At 39.0% G+C, this 18677-nt stretch overlaps 1 protein-coding gene across 1 annotated transcript in view; it reads left to right on the plus strand.

Annotated features, from left to right (window-relative positions):
* The window catches only part of LRP2 (LDL receptor related protein 2), a 227500-nt gene that overhangs the window by 177615 nt on the left and 31208 nt on the right, over nucleotides 1–18677 (plus strand). Inside the window, exons 56-64 of the mRNA XM_032753385.2 lie at nucleotides 982–1227; nucleotides 1922–2050; nucleotides 3012–3131; nucleotides 4495–4611; nucleotides 5330–5446; nucleotides 6470–6607; nucleotides 9368–9490; nucleotides 12822–12950; nucleotides 17963–18094. Coding sequence (XP_032609276.1) covers nucleotides 982–1227; nucleotides 1922–2050; nucleotides 3012–3131; nucleotides 4495–4611; nucleotides 5330–5446; nucleotides 6470–6607; nucleotides 9368–9490; nucleotides 12822–12950; nucleotides 17963–18094 — 1251 coding nt within the window. The remainder of the gene's footprint in view (nucleotides 1–981; nucleotides 1228–1921; nucleotides 2051–3011; nucleotides 3132–4494; nucleotides 4612–5329; nucleotides 5447–6469; nucleotides 6608–9367; nucleotides 9491–12821; nucleotides 12951–17962; nucleotides 18095–18677) is intronic.

Below are 18677 nucleotides of genomic sequence, written 5' to 3' on the forward strand. Positions count from 1 at the left end.
ATTTCCTGAATATCATGAACTAGAAACCAGTTCAAAGTCCTAGAAGGAAACTCAGGCTCCACCCCTCCACCCTTTTTCTATTTTTATGAAGTTTTTTTTTTTTTTTAAATAAATCTTAAGGTTTTTACAAGGCAAATGGTTGAAGTAGATAGTAAGTTGTCTCTACCAGTGGCTCTTCGCCATGTGCTAGGCATTGAATCCACTCTGAGAGCTAACATTGAGGAGGAAATGAGAGGTTTCCACCCTCATTTTTAACAGGGACTCTCAGTTGTCATATTTATTTATGTTTCCATTTAAAAGGAAAAAAAAAAAAAAAAAGACTGAGCACAGTGGCTCATGCCTGTAATCCCAACAGTTTGGGAGGCTGTGGCAGGTCGATCGTTTGAGCCCGAGAGTTCAAGACCAGACTAGGCAACATGACAAAAGCCTGTCTCTACAAAAAATACAAAAAATTAGCCTGGCATGGTGGCATGTGCCTGTAATCCCAGCTACTTGGGAGGCTGCAGTAGAAGAATAGCTTGATCCTGGGAGGTAGAGGCTACAGTGAGCCGAGATCATGCCACTGCACTCAAGTCTAGGCGACAGAGCAAGACTTGGTCTCAAGAAAATAAATAATCAAATAGGCAAAAAATAAAATTACCTCAAACTAAAAACAACACATCGATAACAGTAACAAACACAAAGTTTGAAGACTATTTTCCAGTAGGATAATAGGGACAGAGGAAGGTATGCTTAACAGGTCAGGGTATTCAGTTCTTGTCTCTTAAGTCTGTATGCAATAAAAAGATATTTAAGAATTTGGGAGACAGTAATAGTCAAAAGAAGAAGTGCTCCATGTAGTAGTACTGATTGATAAGTACATTAGGAAATAAGTCCTCTAAAAAGAAATCATGATCCTGCTATCCAGGATTCATTGATGTCAGTTAGGAGCTTTCATTCTTGATGCCTTCCAAGCTGATAACCAAATGTCCCTGCTCTCAGAGAATCACCACTGTGACTCCAATGAATGGCAGTGTGCCAACAAACGTTGCATCCCAGAATCCTGGCAGTGTGACACCTTTAACGACTGTGAGGATAACTCAGATGAAGACAGTTCCCACTGTGCCAGCAGGACCTGCCGGCCAGGCCAGTTTCGGTGTGCTAATGGCCGCTGCATCCCACAGGCCTGGAAGTGTGATGTGGATAATGATTGTGGAGACCATTCGGATGAGCCCATTGAAGAATGCAGTAAGTTCCTATGGGAGGGCCAAGGCATGACCAGAGCAGGGAGACACGAGGAAACTTCCATGGGGACTGAGAGAGGGCATGGAGCTTTCTTTTTCAGCTGATGGGATGCTCCCCCTTGGCACTCCCTGCAAACTCTGGCACTGCAAGACAGAGTATAGCTGTGTGGCTTGCAGGTGGAACCAGACACTGTTTCTGAAGTGGCTAATACCTCCTTTTGATGCATAGAATGTCTAACCAACCAGAATATGATACCAAGAACTTACATTTTATATATCTACTGCTTTTTCACTTGAGCCACAGAGAAATGTTATGAGGTAGGGAAGGTGGGTGTGAACCAATTCCATTTTACAGATGAGGAAACTGAGGTTCACATTAAGTGGATGGTCACATTACTGTTTAGTGTCAGACCTAACACTTCAACCCAGGTTTTTTACTTCAAACTCTGTCCTTCCCCAATCCCACCCACAAAGTTATACTGTAAAACAAATGAGTGGTGCTGAGATAGTGAGAAAACTTAGGACTATTTTTCTGCTCATGGTAAACAGATCACATCTAAAACAGACACATATTGCCAGAGGCAGTTTGCTTGGTAACATGGTCGTTGTTGCTCCTCAGTACCACAACCTCAGTGTGACAATGGAAAGGTGCTTTCTTGTACCTTCGGTTCTGACTTTGATGCCTCCTCCCTTTTCAGTGAGCTCTGCCCATCTCTGTGACAACTTCACAGAATTCAGCTGCAAAACAAATTACCGCTGCATCCCAAAGTGGGCCGTGTGCAATGGTGTAGACGACTGCAGGGACAACAGTGATGAGCAAGGCTGTGGTAGGAGGGGCCGCAGGGGAGTGGAGGGAGGGACAAGAAAGTTCACATGTCAAGCACCATTTATTAGATGAGAGATGAGAGTGTATTTCCCATGTCATCTTTTCTTTGTTTACCTCTGTAAAAAAGTGGTTGACTCTTCTAATAACATGTTACATTTTTGTAGCATTTTGCAGGGTTACCAGGGGTATTTAATTTGTAGCATTTTAAATCATGCTGTCATTGAGGAAGATGTTATTAAGATGTTAGAAACTTGTGTAATTTCTTCCAAATGTAGAATCCTTATTCATACTTGACAAGTTTAAATTGTTTCTCTAATTTTATAAATTGGTTGAAATTGGTGGAAAGGGGTTAGAGAAAAGACTTGGTGTCTATCTCTAAAAAGGATATTTCCAAATTATGATATTTCTTATTTGGGGATTTTCATATTCTGAATGTCTTTCTGATTTTCCCTGTTATCTATTGGACATCTGTAGTCCCTCTGGTAACATGGGAAAGCCATATAAATTAATGGAATTTGTCAAGATTAGTCATAGTCTAACTTGAAACCAAAGCATCTGGAGTATGTGTGTTGGGTTTAGTTGGAAGAGAAGTAAGGAAGATACTAAATTCTTTTAAGAACACCGAGTCCAATTGACTGAAGGTAATATGATCAAAATATTTATTTATTATGGCATCATTTTAGCCTCCAATACCAAGCCTTTGTTGCAAATTACAAACCAGATACCATTTCATTCTTTTCACAGTTTCTACCAAAGGGAATGGATTGAGTTTCAAGCAGTAGGATAGGCTCAGGGTAGCTAAAAGAGGGAATGTTGACCATGAATGTTGCTGGCATTCCTCTCTTTGGGAGCTTCAAGAGTGTGGTAATACAATTCTCAGACTGTCTCACAAGGAAGCCAATACTACTTTGTGCATTTCTCTGCCAATGGTTTATGAAGTCTTTGCAATGACTGCTTTGCAGAGGAGAGGACATGCCATCCTGTGGGGGATTTCCGCTGTAAAAATCACCACTGCATCCCTCTTCGCTGGCAGTGTGATGGGCAAAATGACTGTGGAGATAACTCAGATGAGGAAAACTGTGGTGAGTGTTCACAGTCCTATGGTCCTTATGTGCCACCAGAACTGTGATGTTTGCTTTTTGTCCATAATTCAACTGTCTCTATCATTGATCCTCAATGGGTAGGATGATATCAAGCTGTCTGATCTCTTTCTTTCTGCTGGTGAGTACATTTCTACTTTCTCTTCCACTAAAGACATAAGCATCTCCTTCTGAGATGTTTCAAATCAAGCTTTTGGAGGAAGGTATTTACTGAAGTATATCTTTTGTGTGTTGAATTTATTTACACCCAACTTTTTTTTCCAAAAGAAGTTGAGGTGACTTATAATAAAGGAAAAATGTAATAAGATAAATAGAACAGAAATAGAAAACCAGGACCAGAGAAGTAGAGGGAGGAAGGGTACTAACCCAGAAACACTGCTTCTTAAGCTCTTTCCCCAAAATGGCCTTCATAGGAGAGGAGAGAGAACTTGTGTTTGCATCATTACCCTTCCTAGAATAGTTGACTATTTTAGGAGTGCTAATAGTTAAATAACAGGACAGGTTTTAGTTTCTCTGTCCCAGTTGAAGTTATTGACTACAAGGCATTGGATAGGGAGGTTGAGGAAAGGAAGCCAAGAGGCTGAGATCATATCAAACTAGATGGTCAGAACACACTCAATGTGTGTTCCGAAAACTAGCTTAATGAAGCCCTGCCCAGAGTGTATATTACTGACCCATGATATGCATCAATTTCTAATTGACTAATGAAATACATTCTAACTTTATTTACCTTTTGGAAGAAAGAAGTGATCACCACTTGCCATAGGCAATGAGAGATTTCAGAAGCTGACTACACCTGCAAATATCAATTAGCTAAAAACTTATACAAAAGGGTAGTCCAATTGGCATTTTGTCTTTTATTAATAAAAGTTAATGTTGAATCCTATAAGAGGTTATCTAGAGTTTCATGAAATAAAAAATAATTAAGATAAAATCAAGCTGGGCATGGTGGAACACACCTGCAGTCCCAGTTATGCAGGAGCCTGAGCTGGGAGGATTACTTTAGACTAGGAGTTCAAAGCCAGCCTGGGCAATGTTGAAAGATCCTGTTTCAAAACAAAACAAAACAAAACAAAACAAAACAAAACAAAACAAAACAGAGAGAGCAAGAGAGATCAAATCACCTTCGGACAAACTTCTTAATAAAGGCCATTCTTTACAGACTCAAAATTAAGGTGAAAGTGAAAGGTCTAGTTTTGGAGGGTGAATGATTTGCCCAAGCACACCTCTGGGGCTTGGGACACAGGAGGGCACTGGGAACCCAGGGCACTTTGGCCAGCTCACAAGATGTCTCCTGTGTATGATTCCTGGTGCACACTCATGGCCAGGTGCCTTTCCTTTCCAGCCCCCCGGGAGTGCACGGAGAGCGAGTTTCGATGTGTCAATCAGCAGTGCATTCCCTCGCGATGGATCTGTGACCATTACAACGACTGTGGGGACAACTCAGATGAACGGGACTGTGGTAACTGTCATTTGAGAAGCTTACCATAGAATTTTGTACTGTGACAGTGTAGGGGCTTCAAATTAGTGTTTATAAGGCTTTTAGAGGAAAATGATTTTTATATATCTGTAATATGTAAACCTTAGCATATCACAGTATCTTCTGCTCTGTATTTTCTATGCATTATTCTTAACTCATAGCAGTCTAGATTAGTCATAATAGAGGAAAATAGCAAGGATTTTAAAAACTTAACACTTCTTAGGAGCAGATTTTAATCTGCATTAGCCTTGTAAACAAAGACATTGATCTTGCTACTATTCCACAGAAAGTCACCCTAAGGAATACACATGTACTATTATGACTCTCTTGTGTAGAGGTCAGATCATTGACAGAGTAATCTTAAACCCAAAGTAATTTTTATAGCTCTTTACTGATTTGGTGTTGGGTCTTAGGAAAATTAGAAAACATTGAAAATTGGGGAATTCTGATTTCTGAGGAAAAGCTTGAGAGCTGGAGATTATTTAATATTAGGGAGCTAGGTACTTCCATCTCCATATGTTGAGTGGGGAAAGTGTGAGTTTTGAGAATGTATTAATTTGCTAACCACAAGTTGTGGGTTTGCTGTGAGCCAGTCACAGGGTGTAGATAGGAATGTGATGGAGTACCACTGTACTTCAGTTACCTAATATCTGTCTGAAAATGACAAGGCCTTCTCGGAATGACAATCTTTTCTCTTCAGAGATGAGGACCTGCCATCCTGAATATTTTCAGTGTACAAGTGGACATTGTGTACCCAGTGAATTGAAATGTGATGGAACCGCTGACTGTTTGGATGCCTCTGATGAAGCTGATTGTCGTAAGTCACTAGACACACATGTAGTACTGCTTACCTGAGAGTATGGATATGATAGTTTAGATATCAGTTAGCTACCACTTCTTAGATTAAAAGGCCATAGGTATTGTCTGTTCAGCATGCACTGATAATGATCAGTTCACCTGAGTTCTAAGTCATCATAATCATATATTTCACAAGGGCCGTTCAAGTGCACTTCCTTGCTATTTTAAATGGAGAATGTATTAAGTCATCTGTGCTAACAAAGTATTTATTATCAACTACTGTGCAAATCATTAATTAGATAAAAAACATTTCAGGTAAAAAAATAATATTCAAGCAATGATTACACTAGTATAAAGAACTTGGGTTGGGTATTAGAACATATTAAATTCATAGCATTAAAATTTTTCTCAATCACATGATGGGGTATAAAAATGACTAAAACTTGAAGGGGGCCAGCTCCTCCACACCTTTGGGTATTTCTCATCAGGTGGGACGAGAGACTGAGAAGACTGAGAGAGATCAAAATGGAGTTTCTTATGTCATCGTTTTCTACATAGACACAGTAACAATCTGATCTCTCTTTCTTTTCCCTACAAAAACTGGAAAGCCAATATAATTACTCAGATTTGAGTCTTTACGGATCACTTGAATAAATGCAAACTGTTGATACATCATTATTGCTGATCCATCAACAATAACCAACATCCATGATCACCATCCATGATGGTTATTGTTGATAATGTGGTTGCCAAAGAGACTTTATAAATGTATGTGGGTAAAACCAGTCCTGACATTTGCCTGTAGAGACTAAGTCCAGTGCTGTCCATGCCATGGATGATTCATGTCATTGGAAACTGGGCTCTGACAACTGCCCTTAAGGCATAGTCCATTCGACTTTCAGACAGGTCAAGGCCACTATACATCTTCATGAATAAAGAAGAGCAGGCTACAATGGCAAAACCCAAAGGAGAAATAACAGGAAGCTTTCGCAAAGTAGTCAATTTGTATAATAATTTGAATATGTCTTCTCCCCCATGGCAGCCACACGCTTTCCTGATGGTGCATACTGCCAGGCTACTATGTTCGAATGCAAAAACCATGTTTGTATCCCGCCATATTGGAAATGTGATGGCGATGACGACTGTGGTGATGGTTCAGATGAAGAACTTCACCTGTGCTGTAAGAGGGAGAGAAACGGAGTGAATGGGAGTGGTGTTGTCTGTCAAATCTCAATGTTTCTTACGTGTAGCATGTGAGCCTGGAGAGCAGTTGTACAATTGTTTAGGACTGGACACAGGATCAGCGTTGGTGTTATTTCACTGGGTCTTCCAGCTTCAGTTCTCTCTGTAACCTGAGAAAGTTGGGAAAACCTCCATGTTTTTAAACATATTATGGCCTTAGAAAACAATGTCTTTAAAGGAAATGTTGCTTGAAAACCCAGCGTGCATAAATAAAGGCAACTCTATTGTGGTTGAAGTCTGAGGAAGGGTAGGGAGGAGGCTGTACCTCTCCTGCTGTATCCTACTTTGGGTGCCCCTGGAAGTACCCTCTCCAAACCCCTAGAGCTTCCTGGAGCACCTTTAGAAAATGCTAAGACTTTCTTAATCTTTACAGTCACTTCCTTTTAACATGGCAGTTCAAGGCCATCTAATTCCCTCTGGTTGAATGATGCATATATATATATATATATTTTTCAAACCCTTTTTGTTTATGAGTCTCAATTCAGGTACATGTCAGTAGCAGTTGGGGAGGGGTATTTCCAAATCACATGCCCTGGCCTCACCCTAGCCTTAGACCTGATGAAGCAGAATCTCCAAGAATGAAGTCTGCATATATGTATTTTTAAAAAGCTTCTTAGCTTTTTAGTTTAGTCCCCTGGTTGGGAACTACTGATTTTAATGAAGTGAACGAAAATAGAGTTTGTTGCAGTCATTTTGCTACATACTTTGAGTCATTGGAGAAAGTTTAGGGTAACAGTACTCAAAAACGTCTTCCCTGGACTAGGAATGTCAGTGCCATTTGGGAACATGTTAGAAATGCAAATTCATGGGATGCACCCTATCCAAATAGAAATAAAAAATCAAGACCAAAAGAAGTAGAGGAAGGAAAGGCATTAACTCAAAGACTCTGCTTTTTAAGCTGTCTCCCCAAAATGGCCTTAATTTTGTGGGAAAATCAAGGGCCCAGCAATCTATACATTAACAGGCCCCTCAAATGATTCTGATGCAAACTAAAGTGTCAGAATTTTGTGTAAGTAAAAGCCCTTAACCTAGGAGACAAGACCTCGAGAAGCACTCCTGTTAGAAGTTCACATTGCATCTTCTATCCCCTTTCCTGGCTTCATCACTACTCATTTATAGCCCAGAGATTCGACTTGTGAAAATGATATGTCTTAGTATTTTGTTTCTCCTCAGGAAACTTTAATTAATGTTCATTTTATTTCACAGTTGCATCCCAAAATTTTTCTTTGTTAGGAACTAGCCTTCTTTTGCTTTGAACTTCATGAATCTTGAGACATATCTTAGACATGTTTAACTTTCAAAGAAGTCCTTAGGAAATGTGTTCTCTCCATAAGGTAAAATGCCCATAGCTAGTAAAAATAAACTTTGGAGAGTCAGGGACACAGCTACATTTAAAAATTTCCAACACTGTTTTATAATATTGAACTTGCCTTTCACAGCAAATAATTATTGCAATAGTTCTATTAACAATACTTCCAAGAATCAGCCCTTAGATCTGACCTTTTCCCCTCAACCAATCTTATTATAAGTCTCTCCTCTTGATCCCTGTGTGTGATACAATGGCGGAAGGAAAATCAGACAGCCCAAATCCTCCATGTGAAAGACGGACCACATGTGAAGACCACATGTATGTTGAGTTCACTGAATTTGTGGTACATGCATAGTGAACCATATTCCCTGTACCAAACAAGTAGGGGACCTGGGGACTACCCTTTAGTTCCTCACAGCTGTACAGGCAGCAGCTAGAGGTCTCACTCTGGACAGCAAGTGTGTCAGGGTTTGATTGTGAGATATTGATTTTATTTTATTTTATTTATTTTATTATTTTTTTTTATTATTATACTTTAGGGTTTTAGGGTACATGTGCACAATGTGCAGGTTTGTTACATATGTATCCATGTGCCATGTTGATCTCCTGCACCCATTAACTCGTCATTTAGCATTAGGTGTATCTCCTAATGCTGTCCCTCCCCCCTCCCCCCACCCCACAACAGTCCCCGGAGTGTGATGTTCCCCTTCCCGTGTCCATGAGTTCTCATTGTTCAATTCCCACCTATGAGTGAGAACATGCGGTGAGATATTGATTTTAAATGTAAGAGGTGAGGGAATTCAGGAAGGAAAATCCAACACAATTTAAAGCTTCAATAAAAGACTCATGCTCTAGAGACTCTGTGACAACTGCCATCAGAAGGATCAAACAAATGGCTTCCTGACTGTTAGGATAAGAGCCCACGTACTGCCAGTCTGTCCAGCCTCACAGCCACCATTGTGCTCCACACTCCATGCTCCAGCCACCGAGGCCTTTATTCAGGTCCAGAGACCTGCCATGCTCCTCCCTGACTCAGAATCTATGGGAATTTTCTTCCAAGCCTTCCTCTCCCTAACTTATGTCAGATCACCCCAGTAGATGTTTCACAGTTATAATTGAATGGTTCATTTGAAAAGTCTGTTTCTCTACTAGAATGAAAGTTCCGTGAGGACAAGGACTGTGCCTTTCTTGTTTCCCATCATATCTAGTGCCTAGCGCAGTGCCTTGGTGTGTACTAGATATGTAAGGTATATCTGCTGATTGATTAATCAAATGAGTAAATGAGTGCATGAATGAAGCAAGCCTGGTGCTGACACCGGAGTATTTTAGATGTTGACACTTAGATTCTACTGTTAACTTGTAATTTCATTTTTCCGTCTTTCCTTTCAGTGAATGTTCCCTGTAATTCACCAAACCGTTTCCGGTGTGACAACAATCGCTGCATTTATGGTCATGAGGTGTGCAATGGTGTGGATGACTGTGGAGATGGAACTGATGAGACAGAGGAGCACTGTAAGCAAAAGTCAAAAGGGAGAAGGAAAAAGGAAAAACCCCAAGTGGTCTGCAGTTTGGAAAATGTGCCTCTGGGATTTCAGTTTGTTCTATAGAGTTGTGCCCATGACTGCAGATCTCTGCTGACATAATTGTTTACAAGACCATACAAACACATGCATTGCTTACATGTAACCCTGCCTGTTTCTTCCTGTCTCATTTGAGCACGATGCTGGCAAATCCATTAATTTTTCAGTCTTTGTTGAAACATTTAATAAGCCTTCCCCTCCTTTTTTCCTCATAAGAAACTGAGAACGAACACTAAATACTGGTTGAGCCACACCTCGAAAATTAATAGTTTATTTTTTCAAATATAAGATTTGATCATTCTTCAGCCTTCAGGAGTTGCTAATTGCTAATCTAGGCAGGTGCGCAGCTGCAGAGATCACGTGAAGTAAGGCAGCACTGGTGTTAACAGAGCTTATCTAATAACCTTGTTGAAAATGAAAATTCATTTCCCAGAAGAGAAAAGTGATAGATTAGGTTAAGACAGAAGTTTCAAACTGGCTGCATTTAACATTTCAGGCATTGAGATATCTGTACTTTTTCTACACTTTCAAAATGTTTTAAAATCTATCCATTGAAGGGGAAAGTTGACCAATTTTCTGGGCAATTTAATTTGCCTAGAAAAAAGTCAGTGAGGAAAATCACTTCCCCGACTCAATTATTTTTTTCCCCAAAAAGACATTATCTGGGAAAATTTAGATAAATGCCTAATTTTTCCACTTTCTATTTCTTGTATTGATGTGGTCTTAGAATGCTTCGCCACAGAATGCTTACTTCCAGCCCCCATCCCAGAGGGGACTGTCTGTCAGGGAGGACTTTGACACTACCGCAACCTTCAAGTTCGTATTCCTGTTATTATTATGATTGGCAGAGATAGCATTAATACGTTATAGCATTAATATGTTTATTTGAGGCATAGCACAAAAGGATGAAAGCCCAGAAATAAAATATTTTTTAAAAATTTAAGCAGATTTCCCCCTTCCCCAAAATATCTTTCCATTTCCCCTACTAAAAATCCATTTTTTAAAAAATGGAGCAAGACATTTGTAGCACGTGGTCAAATCCCAGAGTGGAAAAAACAATCCATAAACTTTTATTCTTTTCAAGAAACAGGGTTTTAGTCTGGGAAACCACTACCAGTCACCACAGGAAGCAAACTGCAACATTTCAATGGCTTAAAATGGCAAAGGTTCATTTCTTGCTCATGTAAAGTTTAATGACAGTCAAGCAACCCTCCTCCGTCCCATAATTATGCCATCAGGAACACATTCAAGGTTGCCAAGGCAGGAGAAGATCAACATGGTGGAGGCACACAGCTTCTTAACTTCCTGAGCCTGGAAATGACAGATATCCTCTTGCTCATAGTCCATTGGTCAGAACAAGTCACATGGCCCTGCTCTAACTGTAAGGGAGACTGGAAAATGCAAGAATATGCATTCTCATACAATTTACCCTTGTGTCACTAAATACTCCTTTATGATTTTCTTCTCACACACAGAACACCCTTAACCCCTTCCCAAGGGACATAGCTCATAGTCCATTCAGAAACTGAAATCCAGGACCTCTGGGTAGTGGGCAGTAGCTACTCAATCAGTTCCAGATGTGGTTCCTCTTGGTTGGGAGACCCATAAACTAAAAAAAAATCTGTGCCATCTGTGCCTGATAGGTAGTGGTGGAACAGGGGCAACACAATAGAAATAAACACTCCCATTGGAAAGAAAGAATTAGAGACTCATGGCAATCACCAACGTATAGCAATTCTGAAGTCCCACTGGGCTAGGATGATACATGTTGGCACAGGACAGTCCTGATTCATGTCTGCTGCCCTGGTGGAATTATGAATAGCACCGCCTTCACTTTCAAAAGCACACTGGCTTGGAAAAGAGAGTAAATTACATAGCCACTCTGGGCAGACATTATAAAGGTCCCTTCTTTGGGGAGTGGAGGGTATTTATTGATTAGCTCATGCCTCTGCTCTGGGAGGAGCTCCTGTGTCAAAATGTCTCTCGTTGTTTCTGACTCTACCCTTTGAGAGTTTTTCCTTGTCTATTTTCCTCTTCAAATGAAGAGGGAAAGGGAAATATGCTACCATTAGGGCCCGCACGGCAGCTTTCTCACTCCACTTCTTGCTTATAGAAGGTCGGGAGCCCAGGAGTTTTTTTTTTGTTTCAAGTCTCAAACAGTCATAGTATTTTGGTTTATTTGGTTTTATCTTTCTCTCAGAAACCTACCAGGCGTTTGATCTGTTTGCTTCTAGCCTGTTCTAAAAGTTAGTAACCTGACCTAGCGCTCTTTTTGAGACATAGTTCTCGAATCTGCTTTTTTCTTTGCTTTCTTTCCCGCATAGAGTTCTGTCTGAACTTATTGTCACTTACATCCAATCCATGTAGAAAAATAGATGGGCAGTCATTTTATCCAATGAGGAGGTTTTATTGGGCCTTCACGTCTCAAAGCCTTTTAAACTTCAGACTTTTACTGTTTGGGTTGTAGATACAGGTGGCTTTTCTCACACAGCAAATTTCTGGGCTTTATTTTATTTCTGCTTATAAGTTAACCAGTTCTTCCCTTAGCTTCTCTCTTTCTTATACTATTTTGCCAAACTCAGGAATGGCAATCAGTGCACATTACTAACATTCTATCTTCTAACCTTGCTCCATGATTGACAGGTTCACTAAGCGTGTGATCTGCCTTTCAGTTTTTCTGAGGTAATAGCTTTATCAAATGCTTTGACTTTGCATAACATGATCTCCATCTTTCCTGCCTCCACTAACAGTGTCCTTGTTGCTTGCCTCCTGACTGTTAATCCAAGGCCAAATATTTTATGTTTTTGTTATGGCAGTACTCTACTTCCCTCATCACTCTATGTTATTCAGAGTAATTAATACTAGCTGTTGCAACCAACAAATCCTAAAGTCTCAGGGGTGTAACATAATGAAGCCTTATTGAGCACTCGTATAAAGGCCAATGCTGGTTCCACAGCCCTCTTGCATCTTGCAGCTGTGCTGCCTGAAACACATGGCTTCCAAGGTTGCTGCAGCAGCACAGGAGACATGGAGGAGGCATGTGCACTTTTCATTGCTTCAGCCCAGTAGTGACACATGGCACCTCCAACCGACAGTACATTGGCTAGAACTGGTCACATGGGCCTAACCTAGCTGCAAGGGAGACTGGGAAATGTAGGGAAGCATTTGTTTATTTGGTAAGCACAAACTGTCTCTGTCATAGAAGGAAGTATCTTGCTTCATAAAAGAAAAAGTTTTGATTTTAACTTGTTCTTACATTACAGGTAGAAAACCAACCCCTAAACCTTGTACGGAATATGAATATAAGTGTGGCAATGGGCATTGCATTCCACACGACAATGTGTGTGATGATGCCGATGACTGTGGTGACTGGTCCGATGAACTGGGTTGCAGTAAGTAAACACTTGTTTTTATAGTTCATTGTAGTAACTCAGGTTTCCCTAATTAAAACATGCAATAACATAATGTAGACACTGACCACATTTTCTCTTTAATTTACTCTTTGCTTGAATTCCAGTCAAGCCCATAGCTAGCTGTGACTGAGTGCTTATTCTAGACCAGACATTGTGTCAAACATTCTACGTGCCTGGTAGCAGTCTTATGAGTTAGGTGTTATTATCTCTTTTTTATATACAAATGAGCAACAAACTTAGAGGTTAAATGAATTGGCCAGGTCTTACTGTCATTAAGAGGTTGAGTCAGGATTTGAACTCTGGTCTGCTTCACTGCAGAACACATCCTCTTCCCAGTTCACTGGGTACCTCTTAGCACTTTAAGGCTACATATTTTGTTTATTAATCTGCACATTGTGGTGGGGGTATGGGGGAGGGATAGCATTAGGAGAAATACTTAATGTAAATGACGAGTTAATGGGTGCAGCAAACTAACATGGCACATGTATACACATGTAACAAACGTGCATGTTGTGCACACGTACCCTAGGACTTAAAGTATATATATGTATATATATATAAAATCTTAAGCCAAATGCAGTCTCCTTGGTACCTGAAAAAGCTTCTGAGTGTGTTTGATCAAGAAGGGAACGCCACAGGGGACCTGGGAAGGGACATTTATTTTTATTTTTAAAGTTGAGGGAGTGGCTGGATGCAGTGGCTCATGCCTGTAATCCCAACACTTTGGGAGGCCGAGGCAGACAGATCACTTGAGCCCAGGAGTTCAAGAACAGCCTGGGCAGCATGGCGAAACTCCGTCTTAATAAAATACACAAAAATTTGCTGGGTGTAGTGGTGTGCACCTCTAGTCCCAGACACTCAAGAGGATGAGGTGGAAGGATGGCTTGAGTGCAGGTAGGGGCTGCAGTGAGCTGTGATTGTGCCACTGTACTCCAGCCTGGGCAATAAAGCGAGACCTTGTCCCCAAACAAACAAACAAATAAACAAACAAACAAACAAAAAAGAAAGTAGAGGGAGCATTTTGTGTAGGAAAAGGATGATGAACATAACCAAAGAACAATTCTAGCTCAATATTTTGATGGAAATGTAAAAATGACATGTTACTAAGTCACATCTTTGTAGTCCATTTATGACTCATAAAGTGCTTTCACATACGTTATTTAATGTGTTACTCAAGTTAGCCCCGTCGAGTTGCTTTTATTGTCTATGTAATAGAGCTCAGAGAGCTTAAGTAACTTCCTTGTGGTCACACAGAATGGCAGAGGCAGAAATGGAGCAGTCATGTAAGTCCAGGTTAGGAGGGCTGGCCTCTGGACCCCTGCCACTAGCTGTGCCACTTTGGGCACATACTGACCTCTCCAGCCTTTGGTTTCCTCACAGGAAAAAGGAGGCCGTTCTCCAAACTCTAGGAGCCTGTGACTTAGTCATCTTAGTGAGCCCCATGTGCTTCCAACTTCCTGGGCTCTAATTGATTTTTTTCTGAGGCATCCAAAGGATTTTCTATCAATTTTTCTCCTGCATGAGTTCCAAAGGGGTGTGAATAACCAGCTATATTGAGTTGGCTTGCCATTTATTTCACATACGTTTTCTGTGGGACTTGGAGTTATTGACAGAATGAAGGGGCTTGATTAAATATTTTAAAAGCCTGAACATGATAGAATTTGCAAAACTGAATGGCAGGTTTGGGTTCTGACTCCCAGAGACTGATAGGTGGCTTAAAATAGACTACAGTACTTTCTTTTCAAATGGCATTTAATTAGTAGCAGTTTTTTTGTTTTTTTTTTAAGGAAATAAGTAGCACGAACATTAATTCAGGTATGGAAGCAGCCTCTCTTTTCAGATATTAAGTGGATATGTGATATGGAATTCAGTCTTATTTCTCTGGGCTAATAATTTGAGGCATAGAATTCTTTTTTAAAATACTTGTTCTTGGGTGCTGTTAATTTATTTGCCTTTCTTTTTTTTCTCCTTCCTTCTCTCCTTCCTCCTCTTCTCCTTCTTCTTCTTCCTTCTCCTCTTCCTCCTTCCTCTTCTTCTTCTCCAAAAGCATCACTGAAGTGTTTGAGACACATTGTTCGATTTTTTAAAATTGAAGGTGTACAACATGACATTTTGATATTCTTATATATAGTGACATGTTATAGTCAAGCAAATTAACATATCCATGTCTAACATAGTTGTCTTTAAACAAATTATTTTTGTAGTAAGAGCACCTAAAGTCTACTGTCTTGGCAAATTTTCAGGAATGAAAATGCATTAGCATTTTTTTCTAGCACCATTCAGGTATAAAGGAAAGAAGTTAACCTCAGGTTGCAAATATTATTTATGTGATCATAAAGATAGACTGACTTGCTGTTTCTCTGGTAGTTCTTATTCCTTCTTCATAAAATGGAAAGTAGAGTATTTCTTTTATAAATAGAGTGCCATATGTTTGGGTTTGGGGAAATCAGTTATATGGGTTAAAATGGTGATCATTTTCAAATGAAAACAATGATAAGAAAGCCCTCACATTTTAGGAAGAATCCTACAGTGTCGTGTGGTTTCTGCTCTTGTTAAAAAGACTCTTGCTTCACAAAAGTGTGACTCATTCAGTGGATCACTTGGTCCAGAAATTCTTGACTCCTGGGACTCCTAATCCCTTTATAGATTTCAGAGCGGGGAGGAAATTACAAAGTCTAGTGATGCATGTGAGACCCATGGAGGTTATGTGACTGGCTCAATGATATCCAAGTTAATAACATTTAGCAATGTAGAGGGGATATCACTGCTAACCTCACAGAAATTCAAAAGACAGTAAGGAAATACTGTGACAACTTTTATGGCAATAAATTAAACAACTTATGTGAAGTGAACAAATTCTTAGAAAGACACAAAACTCTGAAAATGCCTCATGAAAAAAATAGAAAATCTAAATAGATGTTTTAACAATGTACAGTTGTTAACAGCTTCTATAATAAAGGCTAGGATCTTTACTATAAGACTTTCATGTGTACAGCTTTGAAATCTGCACTCCAAGGGCAGCATTCCATTGAATTTCATTGTACTTTATTTTGGTTATTTTTCTTTTTGAAACTCAGTGTTTTTAATCTACTCAGACCACATATACTGATATGGTCATTTATCCTAAAGGACTCTGAGAGTGATTAAGTTCACCTCATTGCATACTGTAGAAGACAGATAGATATAAATCTATTTTGATTTGAAAGAATTGAACCAGGAGATACCACAGTCTCTTTGGCTAAAATAGTCAGAAGCCTACGATCAGAAGACTTTTTATTTGAGAGGTAGATGAAGCTTAAATCCTTAATGGAGATAACCACTGACTCTCTTTCCCCCATTATCACTCACTATCTATGTTCATCTTCACCAGTTTTTCTGTAAGACAGGTTTGGGGATAGATGGAGGATAAAAGAAGCAAACTGATAAGAATGACAAAGATGAAAGCCAGATGGCTTGGATAGATATTGGTAGAGACAAGATCTTGGGGCGATGATGAACAATGAAGTGTTACGGTAAAGTGTGAGCTGTTAAAAGTCTGTCTTGGAACATCTGGATCAGAATAACAAGGATCATTTATATGGGCTCTACAAAAATAAACTATGAGTTTCTTTTTTTCTTTTTTTTTTTTACTGTGAATCAAAAGTAAAAATCATTTGAATCCCATCACTAAAAGAGAACTAACCTTTAAAGTTTGGTGTACTTTTGCTATCTTTTTTTTGCATATGTATATGTAAGAAATATTTCTTAGTATTTTAAAAAATTAAGAAATATTCTATACTAAATGGAGTTTTTCAGTCTTTTTTAAAATTTATTATAGATATTTCCCATGTCAAAGTATCATTTGAAACTATAAATTTTAATAATCATAGCAATTCATCATGTAGATAATAACTTATTGCTTCTAAGACTTTTTTTTATATTTTAACATCTTTGAAACCAAGATATATATCATACAATTAATAACATGTCAGTGTAAGTTCCAGACATATTCTATTTTAGTGTTACATAGAGTTATGGTGCATCAGTAATGTCTTAGTTTTGTTATACTATAACGTAATTTATTCCCTATCACTGAACATACATTCAAGTTGTTTTCAAATGTTATTATAAATATTGTTATAATCCTTAAACATAAATTATACTGCATATTTTATTCCTTCTCAAGGGAAAATTCATTAACATGGAATAACTGGGTAAAAGACTATGAATATTAAAGTCCTTGATGCATACATACATAGTACAAAATTTCTTTCCTTGTGTACTAATTTTTGGCTCCAAGAGCAGTTGTATGACTTAGAACTCTATGTGTTTTACTGCACCCTGGTCAACACTTGATATAATATATATATTTGTGTGTGTGTGTGTGTGTGTGTGTGTGTGTGTGTGTGTGTTTTATATATATATATATATAATCAATTGGTCAATGTTAGGCAAAGAGTCTTCTTAAAATTTTATAATTGCCTCCTATTTGTAACTTTGTTCTAACCTATCTGTATCCATGTCTTTTTTCTTTCTTTCTTTCTTTCTTTCTTTCTTTCTTTCTTTCTTTCTTTCTTTCTTTCTTTCTTTCTTTCTTTCTTTCATCTGTTATCTATCTCTCTATCGATCTATCATCTATCCCTCTATCTATCGATCTATTTGCAATAGGATTAAAGATAGTAGAGCAGGTGGTAATAGCTGTAGAGTGTCAGGCTTCGTAGTTGTGGAGCCCAGAATTGGATGCTCTGAGGATGAGCCTGGGAGTGCTGCATATAATGTGAAAATTGCCTCAAAGTTTTGACATTATATGCATTTATCTAAATGGTATTCAGGCCACGATCAGAAATAGGAATCCAGACTCCCCCAGTGCCGTCTGTCCTCTCAAAGGCTTATGGAAAGGGGTCATCTCAAGATGTCCTGTAGTTGGTGACGAGTAGGTGCTCCTTTTGATACACCACTTGACTGTTATTTGCGGCTGATCTGGTTTGTAATGCTGGGATTTTGTTTTTCAGATAAAGGAAAAGAAAGAACATGTGCTGAAAATATATGCGAGCAAAATTGTACCCAATTAAATGAAGGAGGATTTATCTGCTCCTGTACAGCTGGGTTCGAAACCAATGTTTTTGACAGAACCTCCTGTCTAGGTAGAGTATATTTTTTCCAATTCCTGTTTGGGTGAACTTTACATTTAAGGTTCTCCACCCACTCCCCTTTATTAAATAAATCACTATTTAATTCCCTTAATGGTACCATACTCGTGGTTTCGTGGTTCTAGGTCATTAAACTACTCAAGAATTGCTTTCCCCCACCTGCATGCATGCTATCTGACTGGTGCCTACCTAAGTGCTTGTCAGATACTGCGTGCTCAGAAGAGTCTGTGGAACTGATATCAATGATGAAGGCGTTGGTGATGATGGCTGCTTATTGCACCAGTGTGTGAAATCAAAGTTAATTTAAAAAACAAACTAGTCTTACTTTCTTCATTGTAAGTCAAACAACCAACACGTATTTATTACACGCCTACTTATGCCAGACATAGATGAGTTGTAAGGTATGGAGTCAGAAGGTAGCTTATCAAGATGGTGAGTGATGAGCATGATTTTAGGTGCCTTTTAGTATTTGAATTTACTGTTTCTAATTCATGATATGTCATAGTCAGAAGATTGTAAGAGTTCCTTTTGGACCTGAAGCTTAAGAACTCAATTGAAAAACTAAATCAATGACTCC

This window comes from Hylobates moloch, unplaced genomic scaffold (genome assembly GCF_009828535.3).
Source record: "Hylobates moloch isolate HMO894 unplaced genomic scaffold, HMol_V3 SCAFFOLD_1, whole genome shotgun sequence".
NCBI lineage: Eukaryota > Metazoa > Chordata > Mammalia > Primates > Hylobatidae > Hylobates > Hylobates moloch.